We start from the raw sequence: 25170 nt of genomic DNA, 5'->3' as shown, positions 1-25170 counted from the left end.
CACATGCACTCCTGGTAGGTGCACAAATAATGATAAGGAGTGATAAGTGCTATAAAAATACGGGGTAAACGATATGTGAGGAGCGCAGAGGATGAGGCATTTTACCTCAGCTAGGGCGATAAGTAATCCAGGCTGGAGATCCTGAGGCCCTGATCTTGGGCAGTGACCTTAGAAAAACAGCTTACATGGCTTCAAGAGAGCACCATTTGACTTGTCAGCTACAGCTGACTAGCACCTGGACTGTCCATGGATGTTGGAAGAAATCTGCACATCTAAGAAAGTTAGATTATTACAGGTTCATAGTTTCAGCTGTCCTGTATACCTCTTGTTGGCTTCCTCTCCTCAACTCCCTCAGATCTTATTCTCAATCCACTACTCTTCTAACTCTTCTTTCTCTACAGCTCTTCTCTAGGTCTTGGCTGATGACCTCCCCTCTCTAGCACACCTATACCTAGTCAGTCACCAAATCCTGGATGGCCTCACCAAGTTATCTTTCCTCTTCTCTTCCCCCACATTGCCTCCCTTCAGAATCTCATCACTTCTATATGTATGTAACGGGCTGCCAATTAATCTCCTAGCTTTTAGTTTGCCCCTCTGATCATCCTCTATCCTGTTGCCAGAGAGATCTTTCTAAATATCACGACATCACATTTGTTTAAAATGGTACAATGGTTCCCTGGATTTCAGGGTCAAGTTCAGATCCTCTCCTTAGCACACTTGCCTGCTTCTCTAGCCCCAATCTTTCACAACCTCCCGTCACCTTCATTCTAGTCATACTGAACCAATCCCCTGACTGTGTTCTGTTGATTCATCCATTTTCTGTTATCTAGAATCCCCTTCCCCATTTAGCCAAGTTATCCTTGTCCTTGAAAACTGAGGGCCAGCATTACCTTTTCCAGAAAACCTTCCCAGACCCGTTCTGATTCAGGTCCCCTATGAGCTCCCTGTGATTAACACGGCCTCTGTCCATATTACACAAGCACTGTGCTGTGATTTCTGTTTGCTTGTGTCTCTCTCCTGCAATCTGTGTCATAGTCATCTTTTTATCCTCTCTGCCAAGCAGGGGACCTATTACATAACAGGCCTCATTACGTGCTTGTTGAAATAATTAATTTTAGGCGTAGAAACACAGGGCTTCCTCAGCCCCTAGAAGAAAACAGAAAAGAAGACATTTCTGACGCTTCTATACTAGGTAGTAGAGAGATTTCGCGGTTTGGACACGGACTGGGAAGACCACCTGTGCGCCGGAGATCAGAAAATTTGCTTCGCCAGCCTCGCCTCTTAGCTTACAGAGCCGATTGGCGTATAATACAGGTGAAGCCAAACAAGACAAACTACACTTCCCATCATGCCTCAGGGAAGAGCGTCCGGTTTCTGCTCTTTGTCACCGCCTCTTCCCCACGGAAGTGAAAGGAGCACTTCCAGGTTCGGCAATAACCGGGGGCCGGCGGCCTTCGATCGCACTGTTGGGCCTTGTCCCGAAGCTCCGCCTACGCTCCGCTTTTTCTAGAAACCCAGCTTTGCTATTGACCGTGCTGGACAGGTATTTCTTGGTCACAGCAGGTGTCCTCGGGGCAGTGCGCTGCACTGAAGCGGGCGAGACCTTTGCCCCCTGTGGAGGCTCGGAGTTGCCGCAGGGCGCGGTGGGCTTGTGGCACGGGGCAGGGAGGCCGGTTACTGGAGTCGTGGCCCCGGTGCTGACATCCCTTCTTTCTTTCTCTTTCCCAATTGCAGCGTCCCAGACGCGTGTGTGAGTCCCCTATGGCGGATACGGCCCCGAACGGCCCGCAAGGGGCGGGCGCGGTGGTAAGTGAGCAGTCAGGGTCGTCTCTGGCTTGCTTTGCTAGAGTTAGAAAGGAGGAGGAAGTGTTGGGAGCCGGGTCCGAGGCGTTCCAGAAGAGGCTTTCGGGACTGGGATTAGTGCTTCGGGTCGGGGTTGGGAGTGGGTTGGAGAGGGGAGATTGTGAGCGAAGATCTAGAGGGAACTACAAGTTTCTGTTTCGGAACCGACAACAGGCAGGTCTGGAGCAGGTGGCCCTAACCTGTATACTATGGAAATTGGGCCGCCTTGCCTTTTTCCACCTTGCTTTTTCCGCCTTGCCTCGGTCTCTGATTGTCGTAGGTTTCAAGATTGAAGATGCCACCTGAGGTTGTGCTGTGACACACGCCTCATTCCGCTCACACGTGCTGGTAGAAGACGTTTCTGCCCATTTTCTGCTATTATGTAGGAATTACGCAGAACGAGGAGAGCGATCTTCTTTTTTCCTTTATTCATTTTTGTCCCTCTTTACAAAGAGAAATATTGTTACGGTTTTGTAAATTTTTTGTTCTTGAGATGCGGATCTTCTGCTTACTGGTTATTTGTGCCTGAAGCGTTATTGCCTTTAATTTTAAACACTATGAGTACGTGAATTGAGTAAGTCACTTTTTTCTTTTTAAACATTTTACAACATCTGTATTTATATACACATTGTTTCTTTTTTCTTTATTTTGTTGAAGCATTCGAGAGGTAGTTGCATACATCGTGATCTTTAACCCATAAATACTTCATTCATTATTCTTCTACATGATCACGGTGCGGTCATCGCAGGAATTTTTGCAGTTAAATTTGGGAAATTTAACATTGATATGCGTTATTACCTAATAGACAATCCATATTCAGCTTTCTCCAGTTGCCCTTAAAAGCTGCTTCCTCCTTATCCAGAATTAATTGAAAAGCATGCACTACATTTTCTGGCCTTTAGTCTCTTAGTCTAGAAGTTTTCTTGCCCTCCTCCTCCCATTTTTGTCTTTCTAGAGTCCAGACCTGTTGTTTTGCAGAATGCTCCTCAAATTGGAGTTGTCTGATTTGTTTCTTTTCTCCGTTAACCACATTCAGGCTAAACATTTTGGTAGGAATATTACATAAGTGATATTCTGTCCTTCTCAGTGCATTGTATAATATCAGGAACATTTTATGTTGATTTATACCATCATTGGAGATATTAAGTTTGATTATTTGGTTAAGGTGATGTCCACCAGATTCTCCATTGTAAAGATACCTTTTTTCCTTTGTAATTAAAAAGTGTTCTGTAGTAAGATACTTGGAGACTGTGAATAGTTTTTCACTTCAGTAGTTTTCCCCGAAAGATTCATTGGTATTTTTTGCCTGAACTATTTATAACACAATTTATAATCACTCTTAAAATATAAACCAATACACTTTTTAAGCCTTTTTTATTGTATAATAAAATACACATCCTCAAAAGTATACAAAATGAAATGCATAGCTCAATGATGTATCACAAAATGAACACCCTAAACGAATAGGTTTTAAAGAAAATGTTCTAAAGTTGAATTTCAGACTATGGTTTAGAGACTGAATATTTGTAGAGAAACTGAGCACAGTAAGCTAGATTCACCCTTCCCCTTTCCTGGTGATCATTGAAATTTAGAGGAGTTACAGTATAGTAGGTTTGGGTAGAGTAAACCAGAGACATATTTCTAAAATCACCTGCATATTCTTAAAAGCACATGCAATAAAACATCCTTGAATTTTAAAATATACTTGCATTTTTTTTCCCAAAAGTTTTTTCTGCCTTTCAAAAGATAATTATTAGATTGCTTAGAGTAGTGTTTTAGACTCTAGGTTAAAAGACCTGTTAATGAATTTTGAAATTAATTTAGTGGAAATGTTAAGTATTTCTAAAACATTAGAGTACGAAATGCCAAAATCCATCACGCATATTGAAGATAAGTATTGTTTTGTGAAACTTTTGTTTACTTTATGTACCCACTTATGTTTGTATTGGGTTTTGATGTAAAAATTATTCATATAGATTCTATCAAAAATGTAAAAGCCACTTAGAATTTGAATACAAGATACATTTTGAATGAGAAAACAGATTTTAAGTTATTGTGTTAGTGGTAATGGACACATCTATTGGTAAAATGCAGGAAAGGAAAACACAGAATGAAAAAAAATGGAGAAGAAAGTGGTATATGGAAGTTTAGTCTAGAGCCACTGAAACCAGGGTAAGATGTCTGGGAGAGCTTCGAGGAGGTGAAGAAAGTCATAAAATCAGAGAGGCAGGTGCCATTTAACACATGATAGCCATATTTTGAGCATCTACAGTATGCCAGGCCCTTGTGTGTGCATAAGCAAGTCGTCCATAGACTGACGAGTTCAATAATGAGTGCCTATTATTACCATGATTTTACATTTTTCCTTTGTAAGGTTTATTTAATCCAAATTGGCTTTTTGTGATGCCTTTTTACTCAGATCTGAGATCTACCTCTTTGAATATGAGATTTTTCTAAGAATAGGCTTTATGGTTCTCTTGAGAGCAATTAGTTCTTATTTAATGTTCTTTTAAAATAGATGAAGCTAGTATTACACGTGTTGAAGGAATATAGACAATTGTAGTTAAATTTCTATCCAAATTTTTCTTTCTTAATTAGTCTTTTTACTTTTTAAAGTGTCAACTAGTATCCTATTTAAGTACTTTCTGTTTTGGTCTTGTTACTGAGCATATACATGAAACAATCGCCTTGAGAGTTTTCACTTAATGATTTAAAAAAAAAACAGTTGCTACAGAGTTGTTAAAACATTTTGAATAGGACTAAAACTACATAATCTTCATCCTTAAAAACATAATTTGCAGGTTTGGTTTACTACAATATTTTTCTTTTTAAATTCAGCAATTCATGATGACCAATAAACTGGACACAGCAATGTGGTTTTCTCGCTTGTTCACAGTTTACTGCTCTGCTTTGTTTGTTCTGCCTCTTCTTGGGTATGTATTATACGTATTTCTGCCTTTGATATTCACTTGTTCAGTCAGTTTTTATGGAATACCTTCTGGGTGCAAGACTTGTTAAACTGTAAAGGATTCAGGGACAATAAAACACGAGTCTCGTCCTTATGGCACCAGTAACCTAGTAATATTACCAACTGGAGGAATATTTTATATCTTATGCTTTGTGAAAACTGGTATCACATTGAAAATCTGAGAGAAAATGGGTATGTGGGGATGAGATGAGTTCATGTAAAACTTTTGCATTTATGACTTTTTAACCTAACAGGAAGAATGACTGCTTTATAAAATTCAGTTGGGAATATATATGAAGTGAGGCTTCTAAGAAGTTACCTAGATTCAAGTAATTTTTTTCTATTGACGAGTAATAGATTTAGGTGTTGTGCAATTATGATGCAATTCACAAAGGAGGAAGAGACATGGTAGTTGTTTATGTCTCATGATAACCTCTCCTCTGGTAATTTGCAGGTTGCATGAAGCAGCAAGCTTTTACCAACGTGCTTTGCTGGCAAATGCTCTTACCAGTGCTCTGAGGCTGCACCAAAGATTACCGCACTTCCAGTTGAGCAGAGCATTCCTGGCCCAGGCTTTGTTAGAGGACAGCTGCCACTACCTGTTGTATTCACTCATCTTTGTCAATTCCTACCCTGTTACAAGTATCCTTTTATACCGTGAAATTGTCTACTGAGAGTGTAGGAGCGTTCTTCTGATTTTTTTTTTTTTTCGCTATAGGAAGGACTCAGCAATGAGGGTATTCCATGAAGCCTGGGTTGGTTCATTTGTTTGCACTTCATTTAAATGAAGATAGATTTATTGTAAGAATTTCTGACTGTAAAATGTGAAATCTAAATTTTGAAGAGCTGGTGTGTGAATTTTAAACTTTGGATCTTTGTTCTCGTCTCTTGTAAGCTTCTCTATTAGCAATGGATATTTTAAAATTGAGATTCATAGCACAAGCCTATGGAGGACTTATTTTAACATTTAAATTTTTCTTTCGTTTAATTCACATCATCTTTGGGAAAATGTCCAGATGTCTTGCTTTATAAAAAGAGTAATGCTTAGCTTTTACTTTTAACTCCTAGGAGCTAGGAACAAATGGAAATTCATCAAGAAATAACTTATTTAAGCAGACAATGAGGTAATTAATAAAAGAAAAAGAAATTAGTATTTGCTGTGGTTAGAGTAGAAAATGAGGACACATGGATAATCTCTGGAGCTAATAAGAATTAAATAACCCATTTGGAATTTGTATGTTTACCAATTTCAAGTCTGTGTCGTGGGATGATAATAGGTATTCTAAAAAGGAAGGGGAGGGATGAGGGAAGAGAACTCAAGAACTCTTAAGAGTTATGATATTATGATACAACTATACATAATGGAAAGCACGATAAAATATGTATCCAAGACTATTACATTTTTAGATAATATTTTGTATGTTTGTGGAGTATCAAATTTTAAATAGTTTTTTGTAAGTTTTAAGGAAAAGGGAAGAGGAGGAAACTGAAATTTTTTGAGTATTCATTTTGCCAGTATATACAAACTTGACGTTTAATCCTTGCAACAATCTGAAAAAAATCATGAGCATCATTATTGATAAGGATACTGACGCTCAAAGAATTTAAAATAACTTGCCTGACATCACATTGGCAAGTTAGTTAAGCTGACAAGGTCTGTCTGATTTCAGTGCATGCTTGGGTCTGTAATGTCCCACCATAATTTGTATTTGTATTCATTTCTTTTTTTTCTAGCTTTTTTTTTTTTTTTTGAGGAAGATTAGCCCTGAGCTAACATCCGTGCCCATCTTCCTCTACTTTATATGTGGGACGCCTACCACAGCATGGCTTGCCAAGAGGTGCCATGTCTGCAGCCAGGATCTGAACCGGTGAACCCTGGGCCACTGAAGCAGAACATGCGAATTTAACTGCTGCGCCACCTGGCTGGCCCCTGTGTTTGTTCATTTTTAGGTAAAACTCACAAATGATTGTTGTACTACAACTAAATGACAGTCACATTTGTTTGGCACATCATTGGATTGATCTGCTTTTTTTTAAAAGATTTTATTTTTCCTTTTTCTCCCCAGAGCCCCCCAGTACATAGTTGTGTATTTTTAGTTGTAGGTCCTTCCAGCTGTGGCATGTAGGACACCGCCTCAGTATGGCCTGATGAGCGGTACCATGTCTGAGCCTAGGATTCGAACCAGCAAAACCCTGGGCTGCCGAACCAGAGCACGCGAACTTAACCACTAGGCACAGGGCCAACCCTTGGATTGATCTGCTTTTGTCTATCACATTTATTGAGGTCCTTTACAATCACTAATAATTAAAATTCTTGCCTTTCTAAGATATAATGAGAAGTTATTTAAAGGTTCTTGGTTCTGCCCTTTAGTAGCTTAAAATTTCTTTGGAGAGAGAAGTAGAAACTGTTTTCCAGATAATTAATATGGAGCAAATTGAATGCACCAATACTGACCTCTGGGACATTGTGTGTCACAGAGCAGGTGGTCAGTAAGTTTTGTTGAGTGAATCCTGAGATAGTGCCAAATGAGACTCATGACCAGTGAAGACAACCTCTCTGCCTTTTCTATGCAATTGGTTATTTCATAGCCCCTCTCTGGGGAGTCAAAGATTAAGATTTCATGTTCCTTAAATTTTTAGAGTGGTGGGGAGGAGTAGTGAACAGTGGGAGTAACAGAAACTGATAATAGTTAAGAAACAGTAATCTAAAGTAGTTGAGTATTATGTTAATAAATAAAGGTGAGCCCAAAGTCATATTACAAAGTTAGATTCTGATCTTTGTTCTTACAAAGGTGATATATTGTCCTTGCTCTAACAATGACAGGGTTTAAATTGTAGACTTTTCACCCCTTATATTTTCTAAGTGGTCTAAAAATGACATTGAAAGCTAAGACTATGAATCTCTTATCAAGGATTTGGGAGTTATAGAATGTTAGAGGTAAAAGATACGTTAGAAATCTCTCGCTTTGATTGCTACATATTCATTTGACAGAATATGAAACTTGGCCTATGGAAATGAAGTTAGTGTCAGAGCCGTGACTGGAACCCATGTATCTTGACTCTCAATTCGAGGTTCTGTTTTCACTACCTGACGTTGCCTCTTTATTGAATTAGGCTTCAAGTTAGGATGTATGTCACAGTTTAGATTGAATTATTTAAGAAGCAACAGAGTTTACAGTGGCCTTAGGAGAGGGTTGTAGCTTTCATCAGTTTCAAAGGGATCTATGATTCATTAAAAAATGTAAAAGAGGATTCTTCTAACACTTAGGTATAAGGTCAGTGTCTTGCTCGCCAGGTGGAAATTCGGAACTTTTGGGTCCTAATTGAGTTATGGTTATAATGAATGTGATACTCGTATTGTGTCACAGCAGTCATCATTTCCTGTCACACCAGGCTTTCAGTTAGTGTAGAAAAATATAAAATATAAAAATTTGCTTATTAGAACCTCTTAATATTTTTAGGACAACTATTTTTGCCATTTGTGATTGACTAACGGTTCATATCATTTTATGGAAATACTTGACAAATTTTTTGTTACTGTTCTTATCAACCTGGCAGAAATTGGAGTGAATAGGATCTTTTGAACAATTTCTGTTTTTCAAAAAGCTGAATGAAAATTGTATATTTATTCATGACGTAGAGCCAGACAGTTGCAATCTAATATAAGGATTCTTTGCTTATGTCTGTAATTAGTCTGATGAGACTCTCAGTTGAGTAGATACAAACCCAAATATACACTCTCTTTTTTTATTTGTACAAGTTGAGAACACATTAACTGTAAAAGCTTAATAGGTGCAGTACCTCAAAATAGTGCGGTCCTTGTAGGAAAGAAATAATAAGATCTTTAGTTGAGTAGAATTTGGGAACTGCTCTTTAAACCATTACCCCAGACTCTTTCCTAAGGAGTTGAGATAGTGAAAGCAGTGCACAAAAGACTATCCTTGTATTTAAAAGCTAAGTTATTCTGGCCAGAGTGACTGTTGTGGGGTTAAAAGCTGTATTGAACACTTTGAGGTGGCCTAGATTTCAATTTAATTTAGCAAACGTTTACAATATTTTATCCAATAGAAATAAACTTTTTTCACTATTTTCTTCATCTAAGAACTGTGAGCTTTAGAAAATGAAGTAATGTTCTTCCTTATAGATTTTTTTAAAAACTTCCTTTGGTTATCAAGTATGTCAGTAAAACAAAAGCCATTGCTGAACTCATTTTAGCAGATGCCATTTCAGAATTATGTAGTTGGACGTAATACATAGCCTGTTTTGCAAAGTGTTTGATGAATTTTAAATGTTTTCCTTAATTGTTTCCTTCAGTGAGCATTTTCCCAGTCTTGTTGTTCTCTTTGCTTCATGCTGCTACGTATACAAAAAAGGTCCTTGATGTAAGTAAAACTATGCTTTTTTTTAACTCCTGGATTACAGATAGTTGACATGAATTTGAGTTCTAAGACATTGGGCATTTGTCACAAAAAGTTCCTCTGTTCCTTCCAAACTTGTTCTAAATTATTTAGTGATTTGCAAGGTTTAAGTTTGGAATTTTTTATTGTTTAAGTTTCACAAAATGGTACATTTTATAGATAAAGGATTGTGTTTCAGATTACTCCTCAGTTGCCAGAGGAATTTCTGAAGTTTGAAATAGATCTCTTTATTTTTTTAAAAAGTCCTATCTTTTAGATTTGATAGGTTGTCAGAGATGTCTTGTTCTGTCAATGCTTACTTCTAACATAACAAGTAAGTAGAGTGTACTGAGTTTGTTTTACACTGATGTTCAATCTGCTAAATTCCTAAAATTTTTTCTTATTCCCAGGTTGAAACATTAAGCCTGGCTTCAGTGTGCCGGGCAGATTGGCTCCAGATGCACTGAAATTTGAATTAAAATATCCATTATTTTTGCCTTGTGTTGCCCTTTTTTTCACAGTAGTAATTGGATTCCATAATTTCTACCTTTCGTTAGCTAAGGAGTCACAGATACTTTAACTGTATTACTGGGTAGTCAGATTTTATGGTGGTTGGAGAGAAATGACGATTTTTTGTGAAATGATCTAATCTTTCTTAAGAAAAAGCATGAAAATGACTTTTAACTCTTCAACTAACAAAATACAATAAAGCAGGAAAATACACTGACTTTTGTAAACTTTTATGTCACCATCTCCAAATAATTGTCTTTCGGTTGTATTGCCTGTTGGATATGCTGTTTATCTAAAGAAAGAAAATAACTGAGAGATCAAAAATGCTTTGTTATTTCTAATGTTTGTTCTCTTATGTTTTAGGCAAAGGGTTCAAATAGTTTACCTCTGCTGAGATCTGTCTTGGATAAATTAAGTGCTAATCAACAGAATATTTTGAAATTCATTGCTTGTAACGAAATATTCTTGATGCCTGCTACAGTTTTTATGCTTTTTAGGTAAGAACGAAAATATATTTGTTTTGGGAGGCAGATGACTTTCGTGAACATAGTAAATATATTAGCTCAAATTTTATCCTCCTTAAATCTGTTGAAGTAGATACTGATACACTTAGCTAGATGGATCTTAGCAATCATCTTTTCACTTTATAGTAGAAAATCTGAGATTATAGTAAACCTAGGAACTTGTCTTACTTATTGTTCCTTGTGAATTATCACTTAACATTCTGAAAATTAATTTCAGAATTACTACCTTTGAAAGAATCTTAGGAGGTCTATTTTAGACCGTTCTGCCATTATTGAGATGATTTTTCTTACACTAGAGAAAAATTAGGTCTGGTATTTATAGCTGCCTACTATCACCTCTGTATTTGTTTGCATCGGAGTAATGTATGAATAAGGAAAGCCTTCCTTTTAAAAATTAGAACATTAGAATAGCAAAGTATTGACCCCTCCATCAATAGTCTGCATTTAGGTTTTAAAACTACATTTCAATCCCGATTATTGCTTTTTTAATTTTTAGTTTTACAAGTAATAGGACATTACAGATAAAAGCTAAAATATCAGGGCCGACCCGGAGGTGCAGCACTTAAGTGCACACGTTCCGCTTCGGCGGCCCTGGATTCACTGGTTCGGATCCCAGGTGTGGACATGGCACCGCTTGGCAAGCCATGCTGTGGTAGGCATCCCACATATAAAGTAGAGGAAGATGGGTCTGGATGTTACCGCAGGGCCAGTCCTCCTCAGCAAAAAGAGGGAGATTGGCAGCAGTTAGCTCAGGGCTAATCTTCCTCAAGAAAAAAAAAAGAAACAAGAAAAAAGCTAAAGTATCATTTGGCTATGAACCTTTTTTTTTTATATATATGCCTAACAGTTACTCCTTTCCTTCCGTCTCTCTTCAAGCTAGTAACAGAGTTTTATAGATTTCCTCATAAATACATCTGTTCCATTCTTTTAAGTAATGTTTTCCTCTGAAAACTCCAGGATCACCAGATGTCGCTTAAGTTGTGGGGTTGCAAACTAGGTAATATAAAAGTTCTGGAATGATACAATGGGAAGACTTACTGGGTGTTAGCAGACCTGGATTCTAGTTGATTTGACCATTAACTTAGCCTTCTGAGCCTTGATTTTCCACATTTAAAAAACTAGTGGTAGTTGAAATAAGTAATTCCCTGAAATCCTTCCAACGTTCCATGAACATTGAACATAGGATTTGATACTGCCTTATTTGTCCATTATTCACTCTAAAACTTTCACCCTAAAAGTTAATGTCCCTCTTTTGTGATAGTGATCAGACACTTAAACATTTAATTAGTAAAGGCAACTTTTTGCCCTCTTATTCACTTTTCTGTTTTCTTGGGTCGTGCCAGGTTCTGTGATTTGTTTCATGTAACTGGGTGAAAATTAAAATGTAGGTAGCAGGGGTCAGCCCGGTGGTGCAGAGGTTAAGTTTGCAGGTTCTGCTTCAGCGGCCCAGGGTTTGCCGGTTCAGATCCTGGGTGTGGGCCTACGCTCCACTTGTCAAGCCATGCTATGGTAGGCGTCCCACATATAAAGTAGAGGAAGATGGGCACAGATGTTAACTCAGGGCCGGTCTTCCCCAGCAAAGAGGAGGATTGGCAGCAGATGTTAGCTCAGGGCTAATCTTAATCAAAAAAAAAAAAAAATTAAAAAAAAAATGAAGATACCAAAGCTAGTTCTTTGTGTAGAGATCATTGATGTCTGCATTTGAAACCTCCAGCTTCTGTTTAATAAGCAAAATAATTAATTTTCCTCTTAAATCAACATAAGATTTATAGTGGAATGCTGAGATGCCATGCACACTTAAAACAAAAGCCTCATTTTTGGAACTGGAGTGAATTTTTGGTTGGATCACCAAGTTTTGACTACATTAACTCAGTTGTGCTACTTAATCTTTTATTTAAACACTGACTATGTGCAAACTGATTTTAATTTTTTAATTTTTTAATTTTTTTTTTCGTTTTTCCTTCTCCCCAAAGTTCCCCAGTACATAGTTGTATATTCTAGTTGTAGGTCCTTCTAGTGGCATGTGGGACACCGCCTCAGCGTGGCCTGATGAGTGGTGCCATGTCCATGCCCAGGATCCGAAGCAGCAAAACCCTGGGCCACCGAAGCGGAGCACGTGAACTTAACCACTCAGCCATGAGGCCAGCCCCTAATTTTTAAGATTATTGTAAAGGAAAGGAGAATTTACCAGAAATATTTAAATAGAGAAATCACTTTGTTATTCTAAAAAATTAAAATAAAGTTAGGAAGTTTTATTCGATCCCTAATAGGAAAAGCTATTAATGCTTTAAGTATGTCTCTTGAATATAACACAAACTATAAAATTAAAAATAATTTTAGTTCATTATTCCTTACATGCTACCCTTCATGGTAGAAGCACAGTCTAATGTTAGAAGTCTTAATATTAAGTTATATTTTTAGCAATAATGCTTAAAGCTCTGTATTTAAAAATGAACATGAAGTCTGAGTTTATGTTACATATGCATGCACACACACGTGTGCAAAGACAGATTAAAGGATGATCCTTGTAGCTTTATTCATTAGTAGAGAACTTGTTACGTAATAGTACATGTATAAGGTGGAATACTTGAAATTGTAAAAAGAATGAGGTAAATTTATGTGTTGTGATAGAGGATGATCTCCAAGATATAGTAAGTTTAAAAGTTTGTAAAAAAAAAAAGGGACCATGTAAGGGACCATGTAGGGTATTCCCCATTTATATGTTGAGGTATGTATGTATAAGTTTAAGGGCATGTACGTATTCCTTTCTGCCTCAGTTCCTTCATCTTTAAAATGGGAATGATGAGACCACTTCCCTCCTACAGTTGTTCAACAGATTCAGTAATTATAAAGTGAGCACTGTATTAGTGTTAGTCATTTATACATTGTGTGTATAAATTTCTGGAAGGATATATTAGAGACTGTGCTATAACTTTGAGGAAGGAGCTAGCTTGGTGGAAGATTTGTTTCTCATTGAGTATTCTTTTCTTTCTATATTTTCTGTAGTATGTGTATTTTTCAATTTAAAGATTTAAAGGTTTGTCATGTGATTTATTGGGAAAAATGGATGTAACATGTATTTTAGTGATAAGTTTGTAATCATGTAAATTATTTTTATGATGAAAGTAGTATCACACAATTTAGAAGAAAAGGCGAAAAAATTAACCCAAAAAACAAACCACATTTAGCATCTTAATGTATTTCCTTTAAAAAAGTTTTAAAATATAGTTGTAATACTGTATATAGTTTTTATTCTACTTTCTTCAAAGTTGCTTTGTAGTTTTCATAATCAAGATTTTAAGTAGTTGCATACTAAGTCCATCAGATAAGCATAATATAATTTACTTAGTTCTGCTACTTAACTATCCATGTTAGATTGTTGTCACATTTCATTTGTAGTTATTTCAGTAAATATATTAATCCACATAGTTCTTCCTAGCAAAGAATTCCAGACTTAGGATTTCATAGATATATATATGACTCTTGGGGTATTGTAATGGTGTTTTTTTTGTTTTGTTTTTTTTAGATTTTTTTTTTTTTTCCTTTTTCTCCCCAAAGCCCCCAGGTACATAGTTGTATATTCTTAGTTGTGGGTCCTTCTAGTTGTGGCATGTGGGCCACCACCTCAACATGGCCTGATGAGCGGTGCCATGTTTGCGCCCAGGATCCAAACCAGCGAAACTCTGGGCTGCCGCAGTGGAGTGTGCAAATTTAACCACTCAGCCACGGGGCCGGCCCCTGTAATGGTGTTTTTTTTTTTTTTTTTTGTAATGGTATTTTTTTAACCAAGAGAAATAATTAGAATAGGCTGTGTAAATTTACTTGTTAGCCTGTGTGATTTTATTAGTTTGTATAAAATGAACCACTTTTCATTTTAATATGTTATAAAGTTTTAAAACTTGATTATCAATTATTAGTGGTAATTATGGAAGCATTTATATAACATTTCCTGACTCATTTAGTAGCTTTTAAAAATTTAAAAAGTAATACATACATGAATACATGTTTGTAAAAATTTAACCAATACATTTTATTCTTTACCAATCATATACATTCTTTTATTTCCTTTTTAAGAATAAATTTGATTTAGATGTCATAGATATTACTATGACTCTTTGGTGAATGAAGACACACATATTCTCCAATAAACTTGCCTTTAAGTTTTGTGAGTACACATGTGAATTGATAATGTATATTTACTCTCCTTTTATTTGTTTATTTCAGTGGTCAAGGAAGTTTGCTCCAGCCTTTTATATACTATAGATTTCTAACTCTTCGATATTCCTCTCGAAGAAATCCATATTGTCGGTAAGCTGGTGATTAATTTAAATCTGTTTTATTTGTTAAAGGTATTGTGAAATATAGTGTTTGTAACTTTTAAGAGTTACTTAGCTTTTGTATTAGAAGTTAGAAGCAAGCAATGTTTTCATAAATTTAAGTTCCAGGGCTTCTAGGATTGGTGAGGAGGTGATTGTATGTCTTTTCAGAAACTGAGACTGGAGTTATCTCGACCACCTCTCAGATAGTACTAAAGCTTAAGGAATTTAAAGATGTGTAAGACGTAAGTCCCACTCTCAAGGAGCTTTCCTAGTTGAAGAAACAAAAACATATTTCAGATGATAAAATAAGGAAACAGTAGTTCAGGATACAGTATTAACAAGTCAGTATATGAGAACTGTCATATGTTTGCTTTATCATATGAGTACTTTAGTCCACAGGAGGGAGAGAGCATCTGTCATCTTCTGTCTTCTGAGCCAGAAGATAGAAGAGCCCAGGAAAGTTTCCCAAAATAGAGATTTTAATTTGTTCTGGAAGAATTAAAGCCTTTGAATAGATAAAATAGGGAAAAGCATTTTAGATATGAAGACAGTAGGAGCACGAGTTCAGAGGCTAGAAGGTATAAGCCATGTTTAAGGGGCATTGAGTAGACCTGTTTGACTATAATGGAGATTCTGAATGGTGAGTGATTGGAGCTAAGATTAAAAAGGTATATTCGTGGGGCTGGCCCCGTGGCTGAGTGGTTAAGTTCGCGCGCTCCGCTGCAGGCGGCCCAGTGTTTCGTTGGTTCGAATCCTGGGCGCGGACATGGCACTGCTCATCAAACCACGCTGAGGCGGCATCCCACATGCCACAACTAGAAGGACCCACAACGAAGAATATACAACTATGTACTGGGGGGCTTTGGGGAGAAAAAAGGAAAAAATAAAATCTTTAAAAAAAAAAAGAAAAAGGCATATTCGAGCCATATCATAAAGCCTCTTGAGTTTCAGAGTAAGAAGTTTAGAATTTATCTTTTAGATGTATGAGAATAATGGTTTTGACGTGATCATAATATTCTTCTGATAGCCTGGACAGAACAGTTAGGAATGGAAAAATGAGGAAGTAGAGAAATATTTTAGTGAATTACTTTAATGTTCATGAATGGAGGCTTAAATTAAACTGTAAATTATGCATGCTGATCTCAAAAGTTAGAGTAAAACCAAATCGAATAGCTGTTTTTGATAGCTTCTTAAATATGTTACTCAGATACTAATGTTAACATAGTTTTTGTTTTCAAGTTTAAAATAAATTTATTATGTAGTGAAATTCACCCATAAAGCCAGTGAGTGTATTAGCTTGATCTCTGTCTTATCTTCACAAGCAAAGTAAAAAGAAGTGAATTTGAATGCCAACCCATCGTTTGCCAGGTGTGTGACTTTAGGCAAGTTATTTAAATTTTAATTTCTTCATTGGTAGGGAGAAAACCTCCTTATGTGGGTCGAATGAAGTAATGTTTTAAAAGTGCTTAGATTTAATAAGGTCTTAATAAATAGTTTATTTTCTTTTTTCTATGATTCTGATTCTTCTCCTTTGAGGGGTTTTTATGCTCTCTAGGAAATGTCTTTTGAATCTCTGGTTTCAAGTTGACCTTCAGTTTTACTCGATTCTGTCAGTTTTTGCCCTTTTTCTTTCTTGTCCTTGTATTCATTTCAGACATTATCTTCTGGTCCCTTGCCCTGACATCCATTTTTCATCAGCAGATTTGTTTTTCTTTGTTTTTTTAATATGCTTTTTCTTCTCCACTCCCATTTTCCCATATACCCTTAAATCAGATCAACACATACAGAAATTTAGACGTGTTCACTGGAATAAAAAAGAAGAGAATAGCAGTGGATCAAGATAACACAAATATGTGTTATTGAGCATCTTCAGAGTTTTCCCATAAGCACACATTTTAATCAGAACAGTGGAAAAAGGGCTGGCCCCGTGGCCGAGTGGTTGAGTGTACGTGCTCCACTTTGGTGGCCGAGGGTTTTCCCAGTTCAGATCCTGGGCATGGACCCAGCACCACTCATCAGGCCATGGTGTGGTGGCGTCCCACATAGCAGAACTAGAAGGACTTACAACTAGAATATACAACTATGTACTGGGGGACTTTGGGGAGAAGAAAGAAAGAAACAAAAAAGATTGACAACAGATGTTAGCTCAGGTGCCAATCTTTAAATTAAAAAAAAGTGTAAAGGTAATGGAAAATATTTGCACTTATAAATACCAACAGTTTATAAAACTACACTTTCTACACTAGACTTTTTTTGTTAAGGGTTTTGAGACACTCTGTATCAACAGTTTGTACCATTTTTGCCTATCATGATATTTATTCTCAAGTTAGTGGTATCAGTCTTTTGTAGATGTCTAGTGTAGATTGTCCAGAGCTGTGCTGTCCAATATGGCAGCCACTAGCCACATTTGACCATTTAAATTTCAATTAATTAAAATTCATAAAATGTAATACTAAATTCTTGAGTCACGCTAACCACATTTCAGGTGCTCAAAAGCTTTGTGTGGCTGATGGCCACTGTAGTGGACAGCACTGATAGACATTTTCATCATTAGTGAAAGTTCAAATGTCAGCGTTGCTCCAAAGGAGCTCTGTGACTTGGTCTGGATTATGCCAGTGATAGAGTTAGGAATAAGAGAAATAGCCATGTGGCGTTAGGTCTCATCTGTAACCTACAGATGTTTGAATAGAGTATTTTCAAGATGCCTTCTAGCTTTATTCATTAGACTCATTTATTTAGAGGACAGTGATTGTTTGTTGGTGCTAACAAGTTATATAGGATTGAAATACCTGTTTTCTAGGGACTTAGAGCTGAGTGAATTAGACAGCTGTGTAAGTCAATATGGTGAGGAAGGTGCTGTGGAGGCACAGGGCACAGAGGGAGACAGATGAGACTGAGGAGGTAGTAGTAAAAGCCAGATCTCTTGAAGTTTGAGTTCTGGCACATGGGTGCCTGAAAGTGCCTGACATACCAACAGTTAGATGTTGCTTGAGCTGAAAAAGTATATAGGGAAGTAATAAAGATCTGTGCCCAGAAAGGTAGACAGGGACCAGATTATGATAGGGTCTGGAACTTAATTGAAGTTCAGTGTGGAGGGGTTGAGAATGTGATGAGATGTGATTTAGAAATACCATTCCAGAAGATGGACTGCAAGCTCACCTAGAGAACGCAAAGGTAGACGGTGTGGAGACTATTAGAGTAGTCCAGAGCTTGAACTAATTCAGTGTTTTAGGAAAAAGGGGATAAATCTGAAAACTATTCAGGAGGGTAGGAACTTAGGGCTTGGGGAAGAAGAATGAGATAAAGACGACCTCCAGGTTTCTGGCCTGGAGAATTGTGAGCAATGGGGCTGTCAGAAAGATAGGAGTTACAAGAAGAAGGTCAGGTTTTTTGATAAATGTGCATCTTTCTAAATTTCCTTCCTATCTTTGTGTGAGAGTTTATTACATTCTTTTTTAAAACAGTAGCTTATTACTTTTCCTAACCATAAAAATAATACAGAGGATACAGAAATGTAGAACAGGAGTTTTGTCTTTATGCAGGATGACTCAGCATATAAGGTGAAAATTGTGAATAAAATTACCCTTGATGTTCCTTCAAATCATTTATAAATTACAGTACAGTGTACATAATTTTGTGTGTGCTAGCCTGTACAATATATGTGTGATGTGTATAGTATGTAATATAGAGTACTTTGTAGGAAATGAGCACAGTTAAGGCAAAGTCAGTCTACAACCTGTTTTAGGCACAAACATGCAACATAACTGGAACATAGCAGTCATGGCAGAGAGTGGCAAGAAATGAAGCGGAAAATTCAACAGAGACCAGATTCTGGAGAGCATTGGATGTTAAGGAGTTGGGCTTTAGTCTGAAGGCAAACAAGAGCCAGTTAAATCATGGAGTGATCCAACTGGGAAGTAAATTTATTGAGTATATATTATGTTGTCTTGTTTAAACTTCACTACAACTCCTTAAAGTACATAGTTCTATTTTACAGATGAGGAAAGCCCTAAGTATGTTCATTTAAGGAAATAGTAGGTGGGATTGCCCATATTATATAATTTTCACTTTATTGCTCTTTTTTAGAACTAGTTGAATTTGCCTAAATTAAATGTGAAAATGATGTAACTCTACAATAAAGAACATAGAAATCATCCCTAATCTAGCCCTCAGAGAAAGCCATTTATTAAATGCTTTTGTTAAACGGACCCCTCCCCTGCCAGCCCCCTCAAAGACACAGGTGTTGATTTTGAGAATTTTGTATATTCCTGTGCATTCTGGTTATTTCTTTTTACTACTTCAAATTCTTTAATGGCTGTAGAACATTCCATCATCACCATTTGTTTTGCATTATGTTGCTTTTGCCTTGTGTTTCTGAAAGAAAACTGTTTTATCTTACAGGACCTTGTTTAATGAACTGAGGATTATTGTTGAACATATAATAATGAAACCTGCTTGCCCACTGTTTGTGAGAAGACTTTGTCTCCAGAGCATTGCCTTTATAAGCAGACTGGCACCAACAGTTGCGTAGTTTAACATCCAGCTAAGTTATATATAATATAAATAAGCATTATTAGCAGCTGGTACTTCCGCTAGGGTTTGTTAATTCCAGGTGTAAAACTGACCTCAATCCAATTTACATAATCTACATAAATGCATCTCAGTGGAAAAATAATCATCTTCCTGGCATGTTAAATCAAGCCTTTTAAAAAGTTTCCAAGAAAATTTTACTGTGCTGTGTTGTTAAGGATTAAGGAAGTTTGTGTCTGGTGATAAATCTATCAGATTTTTTTTTTTTAGATGATACTGTGCCTTTATCATGAAGTACATTTATTTCTCTTGTAAAAATAGCTCTAAAATTTGTTTCAACCTAATTGGTAACCTGAATTTATATCTGGCATGAGTTCATTATGGTGATATTAACATATGTGAATTCAGTATGTTTTGAGGCAGTATTCTTTTGCCATTCAGCAATTTTGGTTGATGATTTTAACAGAGGCATTTTCCACTGTATTTTATTGTTATTTGATCTTTTGTTGCTTTGTTAGGACAGATTTATTTTGGATGTACGATTATAAGAGGAATTCTGCATGTATCTTATGCTATTACCTTCCAAAATTTTATTTCCCTAATTACTTCTGTGGCTTTGAATATTTTTTTAAAAGCCTCAGCTTTAAGTTAGCCAGTTGAGTAAGTGTTTGGGGTCACCTAACTGTTTTATGTCAGAAAGCGGTAGTCATACAGCTTTCCTTTCAGAGACCCAGTGGGTAACATTTCTCAAATAGGAAATCCTTCTTTTATAAATGTGGACACATGGGTTTTATTAGTATTATTACAGTTTATAGAACTACCTAGACCAGATTCTTGACTGCCAGTTTGCTCGGTTTCTTAGGCTTCACTTTTTCTAGACAATTGCAGCAGTTCAGATGCCTTTTGAAAGGAATGTAACTGCAGATTGAGCATACTTGGTGTCTATTCTGAAATAATAATGAAGATTATCCTGTAGATTACATACTTACCCATTAAATCTGATTTAAAATGTTAAATTAAAACGTTTATAGGTAAGGTAATTGATTGGGAATAGGGCCAGAGGTGGAGTTACGGGGGAATAAGTGTACATTTCAATTTCATAGATAAATTTAGGGGAATTGGATATATTATGCAACTGATTTGAGTTGTATAATATGTTAAATCTTGTTCATTGAGCTTCCGTTAACTCCTTTATAAAATTCAGTCTGATATTTATTACTGTTGCATGATTGGAAATGTTTAAAACATTGCAAAAATTTTAGTCCAAAATAATGTAATAATGCTTTTTGTAACCAATATTCTTGTGTCTGCATGTAATTTGGAGTTTCTCTAATACATTTATTAGTAACTTCTCAGTAACGTCAGTTTTCTTTTTGTTCAACTTAGCAATCTCTAGAAATGTGATATCTACTTGATAGCTCAACTGTAATCAGCTATTTTTGTATTTTTGTAATATTTATCTACTAAGTTAGAGAAGCAGCCTCATGATATTCAGTTGATTTTGTGTGTGTGTCTGTGTATGTGTGTGGTTAGCCTCATTATCTCTATATATGTAATCTGATGGTTTTAAGAACTAAATTTTCTAGAGCAATAAAGTGACTATAATGTTAAGTAACAGTGTATTATTGATTTCTAATGTTTTAAAAAATTAAGTCTTGAATTATGTCACATTTTGGCAGCTGAAGGCATTTATTTTTAAGTTACTAGTTTCTTTTGTTTTCTACAATTGTTTTTAATCTTGAGATAATTTTAGATTTATAGAAAAATTGCAAGAATAGTACAGAGAGGTCCTGTATACCTTTTACTAAACTTCCCCTTATGTTAACATCCTACATAAATACACAACATTCATGAAAATTGAGAAATTAACCCTGAAACAATCCTGTCAACTAAGGTACAGAACTTATTCAGATTTCACCAGTTTTTCCATTTATTAATTTTTTGGGGTGTTCTGTTTTTACCATGATTGTCTTTTACTGACTCACAAGTATGCTTTTGTTTTAAGTTTTTCCTCTTTATTTTGAAAATTTCTGTTGGTCAGAAAGATTTTCCTAAAGGAAATAATTCATATTGGTTTTAACAAAGAAGAATTTTAATTTAATTATTATAATTTAGAACACCCTGTGCTTTAAAAGTCAAGGCTTTTTATCACATAGCAGGGTTATGTTTCTGATATGCTCATGTCTGACTGTTCTTTAAAGGAAGGCTTGATTTATAAAGAAAATACTCCTAAGATCATGAAAAAGTAAATTTTAAAATTTGAGCATTACTAGATGTTTTGTTTGCATGAACTTGTAGTGAGAAATTCTGCGATATGAATTTGTATAACCAGCTGATTTGGCGTCTGAAATTATAGTGTAACATGTACACGTATCAAATTGCAATTAAGGAAATACAACAGCAGTATATAGAATGAATGCAGCAGGAGAAATTATAGTTGCAGAGCTGAACTACTTTTTACTTACTGGTTTAAAAAAAGTTCATTTAACAACCAGAACGTATAATTCTTTAGGAAGTGGTATAGTGCTGCCGTTCTTCTCACTCCAGCACTTTTAGATATTAAACCCTCTTTGACAGGTGGAAACCGCATACAAAACCTACTTAATTCTAACAAGGATTCTATATTCCTTTTTTTATATACGTTTTATATATCATGAATATATCATGAATTTAAACTCCATTTAACATCAGTTCAAAGAGAAATTTCTTAAATAGCAATTCGTATTTAAATTTTCTTGGAATAAAACTCATCAAGGTAGATCTTCCTAGAAGTAAGCAAGAAAGAAAGCTAACTTTTTTAAAATTTAAATTTAGATATTTAGGAACCTCCCTTACAGGGAAAATCAAAGCAAGCTAATATTAAAACTAGAAGTTAGGAAAGATTTATGAGGTCTGTTGTATAACTAAGAAATGTAAAGGTATTGGAAAACTTCCTTTCTTCCTAAAAATCAAATTAGGTTTTTAAGTTTAGGGCATGAATATTAGTCATCCTGGAAAGGAAAATGAGTGTATATGTAATAAGACAAAAGGAACTGAGACTTAGGTTTTTGGAAAGTTTGATATCAGAGGGAATGAAATTAATATTGAGGAATTCCTTATCTAATGCTAAGGAATTTATGTGATTAATATAGTTACTCTGAAGCCTCTCCCCCTCCACTCCTGCTCAGATCCCCGTAGGATCTGCTAGCCTCAAAGCTCTCACCACATTTAGACTACTTTGATACTTATTCTGTGAAATGAAAACCTCAAGGGGGAGAGTAACCATAGACAGTTATGTTTAAGAGCAGTAGGTGGCACTCTTTCCTCAAGTAGCCCCCCACTTGTTTCACATACCATGTTGGAAGGTTAAATGCCACTAAAAGTACTGAGTCAGCCATAAAACTAAGGATCTGAATTCCATGACCCTTTTTAATATGTAATTATTCAATATTCAACAGATATTTAGTAAGCATTTACTATGAGTAGATTTTTTAAATACTGAAATGTTCAAAAGCTGGAAGAAGTACCCTGTTAATATCTGCTTTCTACGCAAACAGTTTTGGCCACAGTTGAGAGTGGCATTATTCAAATCATAATCTGGTTTTTTTTCATTTCATTTAAGTGCCTAAATCACCTAAATACATCAATTATAAAATTATTCTTTCTCTTTCATGTTCAACTGTGTAGAAAAATGGTACTTAAAGTTTTTTCATGGTCATTTTGTAGGTACACAAGGTATAGAGCCAGTTCAGCCTCTTAAAATTTAGGCTTTTCACAGTAGAATAAAAGCAGATTGAAATCTTTGGATATCATATCAGGAATGGTACCTAGATTTGTAAATCCAATTCAAGTTGTAAATCCAATTCAATGCAAAGACAACTAGTTTCTCATAACACCTCATTGGACTTTGTCTAGGATTAGGAGAATTTTAGAGAGCTGTATGATGGTATAGCTCAATAGATGGTATACCAAAGGTATCCGTTTATAAATCCAGGAGTTATTTCCACAGTTTGTTTTAATGAGCAGTCCTCTTAAAATGTTCTGGGTGGAAAGTTCTTACTGGATCTGGCATTAAGGATAAGAAAGAAGCTGCTAAAAGTTTGGTAATCATTGTTCTAGGACATGTTTATTTTCTAAGGTGGTATTCAGGTGGCTCTTAGAGGGAACACATTGTTCCTGTGTGAGGGATTAACCCTAGAGTAGTCTTTTTTGCAGTGCAAATAGGAAAACTGACATGCATTGAATTTGAGTTGACTTGATAAGAGAGAAAGTACGGTATTTTTAAAATCTAAAGCAGATTCTTTTTCTTAGAAAATGATAGGAAGAAATTATTGATGGATGTCTTTGCTAGAATCTAAAAATTAGCTCATATTCCCGGAGAAAGGCAGGCTCAAGAATCATTTCACTTTTTCCATCATAGCCCTCTGAAGCTACTTTTTTGATAAGCTCAGTACTTTTAAACTTACCTTTTTTTCTTGGTTCATCACTGATTAATTCCAAACTTTGACCATTTTCTTTTGTAACTTTAAAATAGAACAATTGCTTTTGACATGAATTTTTGCTTACATATATATTTGTATAAGTTAAGACCAAATGGGCAAAATCTTGAGCAGGTAACATCTGTGAAGTGTATATATTGGAACAAATGTAAAAGGGTCGCAAAGATTAGAAAGAGTCAACACTGCTTGATTTATAAATGCATTACTTCTGGTGCTGTATACAATGGGTAATATTGAACTAAAAAATTTGTGTATACAGTAGGTCAGCATTTCTTAGTAATTTCTCTTGAATCCATTTTTAATATTCAATATTGTACAAGTTGGGGTTACCAGCCAATACTATCCAGACTGTATAAATTTATAAAATAAGTTGAAAAATTTATCATTCCCCTGTATTCAAGACCAAAGTACATAAATGCTAATGTAGGGCTCAGAGGGGAAATATATTTCTCCTGAATATTTGACAGAATACTCAGTCCTTTCAAGAAAATCTAATAAACATAATAATCACAGCCTGCTGACACTAAGGAAAAAGGACCTCATTCACTCTTTCTTTTATGCAGTGATTTACTGCTCCCTACTGATTTCCAAATTGGATCACTATAGTAAATTATCTATGCTGGTACCTGTGAAAGTAAGCCCTGGGATCCATATTTGTTTTGTGTTCTGCTTAAATCAGCAAGAATGATAAATTTGATGGTGTGAAATTGGAAGTGTCAAGGGCTTTCTTTGGTGATTGAGCAAAATAATGTCTCCACTTGTAATTTATTGTGACCCCTTTTCACTGTATGTGCTTTGTATATCTAATTATTTATTTCAATACAAATTAAATTGTTGTTCTTTCATCTGTATTGTTATATCTAAGATTTTATTGATGTAAAAATCAAATTGTGTAATAAAAATCTCTCTGGCTTAAGCAGATTTGAAAATATTATGTTGCAAAAAAGCATTTACAGTTAGAATTTACCTTTCCATTGTGCTTCATTGCCTTACTGTTAGAATCAGATGAATTTGAACACTTCTTTTGATCTCAGCTCTTTACAAATAATAGGAATGGTGTAATTTTGTGGTCTAATATGAAATTGGGGGGAAAAATGTGCCCTAAGGTGAAATGGGAAGAAAAAAGAAAAATTATAGTGGGTCTCTCAGCTGTTTGCTTGTTTCTGTACTTTTTTGTTTAGTGAAATTTACAGCCTAGTGGATAAGTTATTTATAACCCTAAAATGACTCACAATATACAACATATCTGAAGTCATAAATCAACACAGGATGACATAGAGGAATGTATTCCCTTCTAGGTTTTTAGAGTTAACTGGCAGATATTTTCTGTGGCAATTTTAACAACTTGTACAAAGCAAAACACTGTACAAGCAAGTTAAAGAAATACTTGTCCACTTAGAGATTATGATAAAAGGGGCATAATGGAAATCAGTTGTATAAAAGATAGTTGAATAAATATTGAATTAGTAAATGAGTTTCCCCACCAGGGGAAAAGTGTATGGTAGCCCCATAAATAAAAAGAGTATTAGGAATATTGATTTCCTAAATATTTAATGGTGTCGGGTTATAGGGACATACACATTGTTGATTCCTAATGCTCTT

At 35.6% G+C, this 25170-nt stretch overlaps 1 protein-coding gene across 2 annotated transcripts; it reads left to right on the top strand.

Moving 5' to 3' along the window:
- Positions 1-1369: 1369 nt before the first annotated feature.
- Positions 1370-24484, top strand: TMEM33 (transmembrane protein 33). 2 transcript variants are annotated; one of them, XM_014738751.3, is made up of 8 exons: positions 1370-1543; positions 1735-1806; positions 4681-4775; positions 5265-5452; positions 9125-9192; positions 10081-10214; positions 14466-14549; positions 18962-24484. In XM_014738751.3, exons 2-8 carry the CDS (start codon positions 1762-1764, stop codon positions 19089-19091), a joined length of 744 nt encoding a protein of 247 aa, XP_014594237.1. In that variant the 5' UTR covers positions 1370-1543; positions 1735-1761; the 3' UTR covers positions 19092-24484. The 2 variants fall into 2 exon arrangements, with proteins under 2 accessions (XP_014594237.1, XP_001496956.1); XM_001496906.6 differs by having other exon boundaries at positions 1424-1643.
- The last annotated feature ends 686 nt before the right edge of the window (positions 24485-25170 follow it).

Source organism: Equus caballus, chromosome 3 (assembly GCF_041296265.1).
Source record: "Equus caballus isolate H_3958 breed thoroughbred chromosome 3, TB-T2T, whole genome shotgun sequence".
Taxonomy (NCBI): domain Eukaryota; kingdom Metazoa; phylum Chordata; class Mammalia; order Perissodactyla; family Equidae; genus Equus; species Equus caballus.
Note: the sequence above shows the minus strand (reverse complement) of the source record. Positions and strands in the feature narration are given on the sequence as shown.

Excerpts from the sequence above, each read along its gene's own strand:
- TMEM33 (XM_014738751.3), top strand. The coding sequence starts at position 1,762 with ATGGCGGATACGGCCCCGAACGGCCCGCAAGGGGCGGGCGCGGTG. Across the intron at positions 1,807-4,680 it reads CGCAAGGGGCGGGCGCGGTG|CAATTCATGATGACCAATAA; the intron begins GTAAGTGAGCAG and ends TTTTAAATTCAG. Across the intron at positions 10,215-14,465 it reads ACAGTTTTTATGCTTTTTAG|TGGTCAAGGAAGTTTGCTCC; the intron begins GTAAGAACGAAA and ends TGTTTATTTCAG.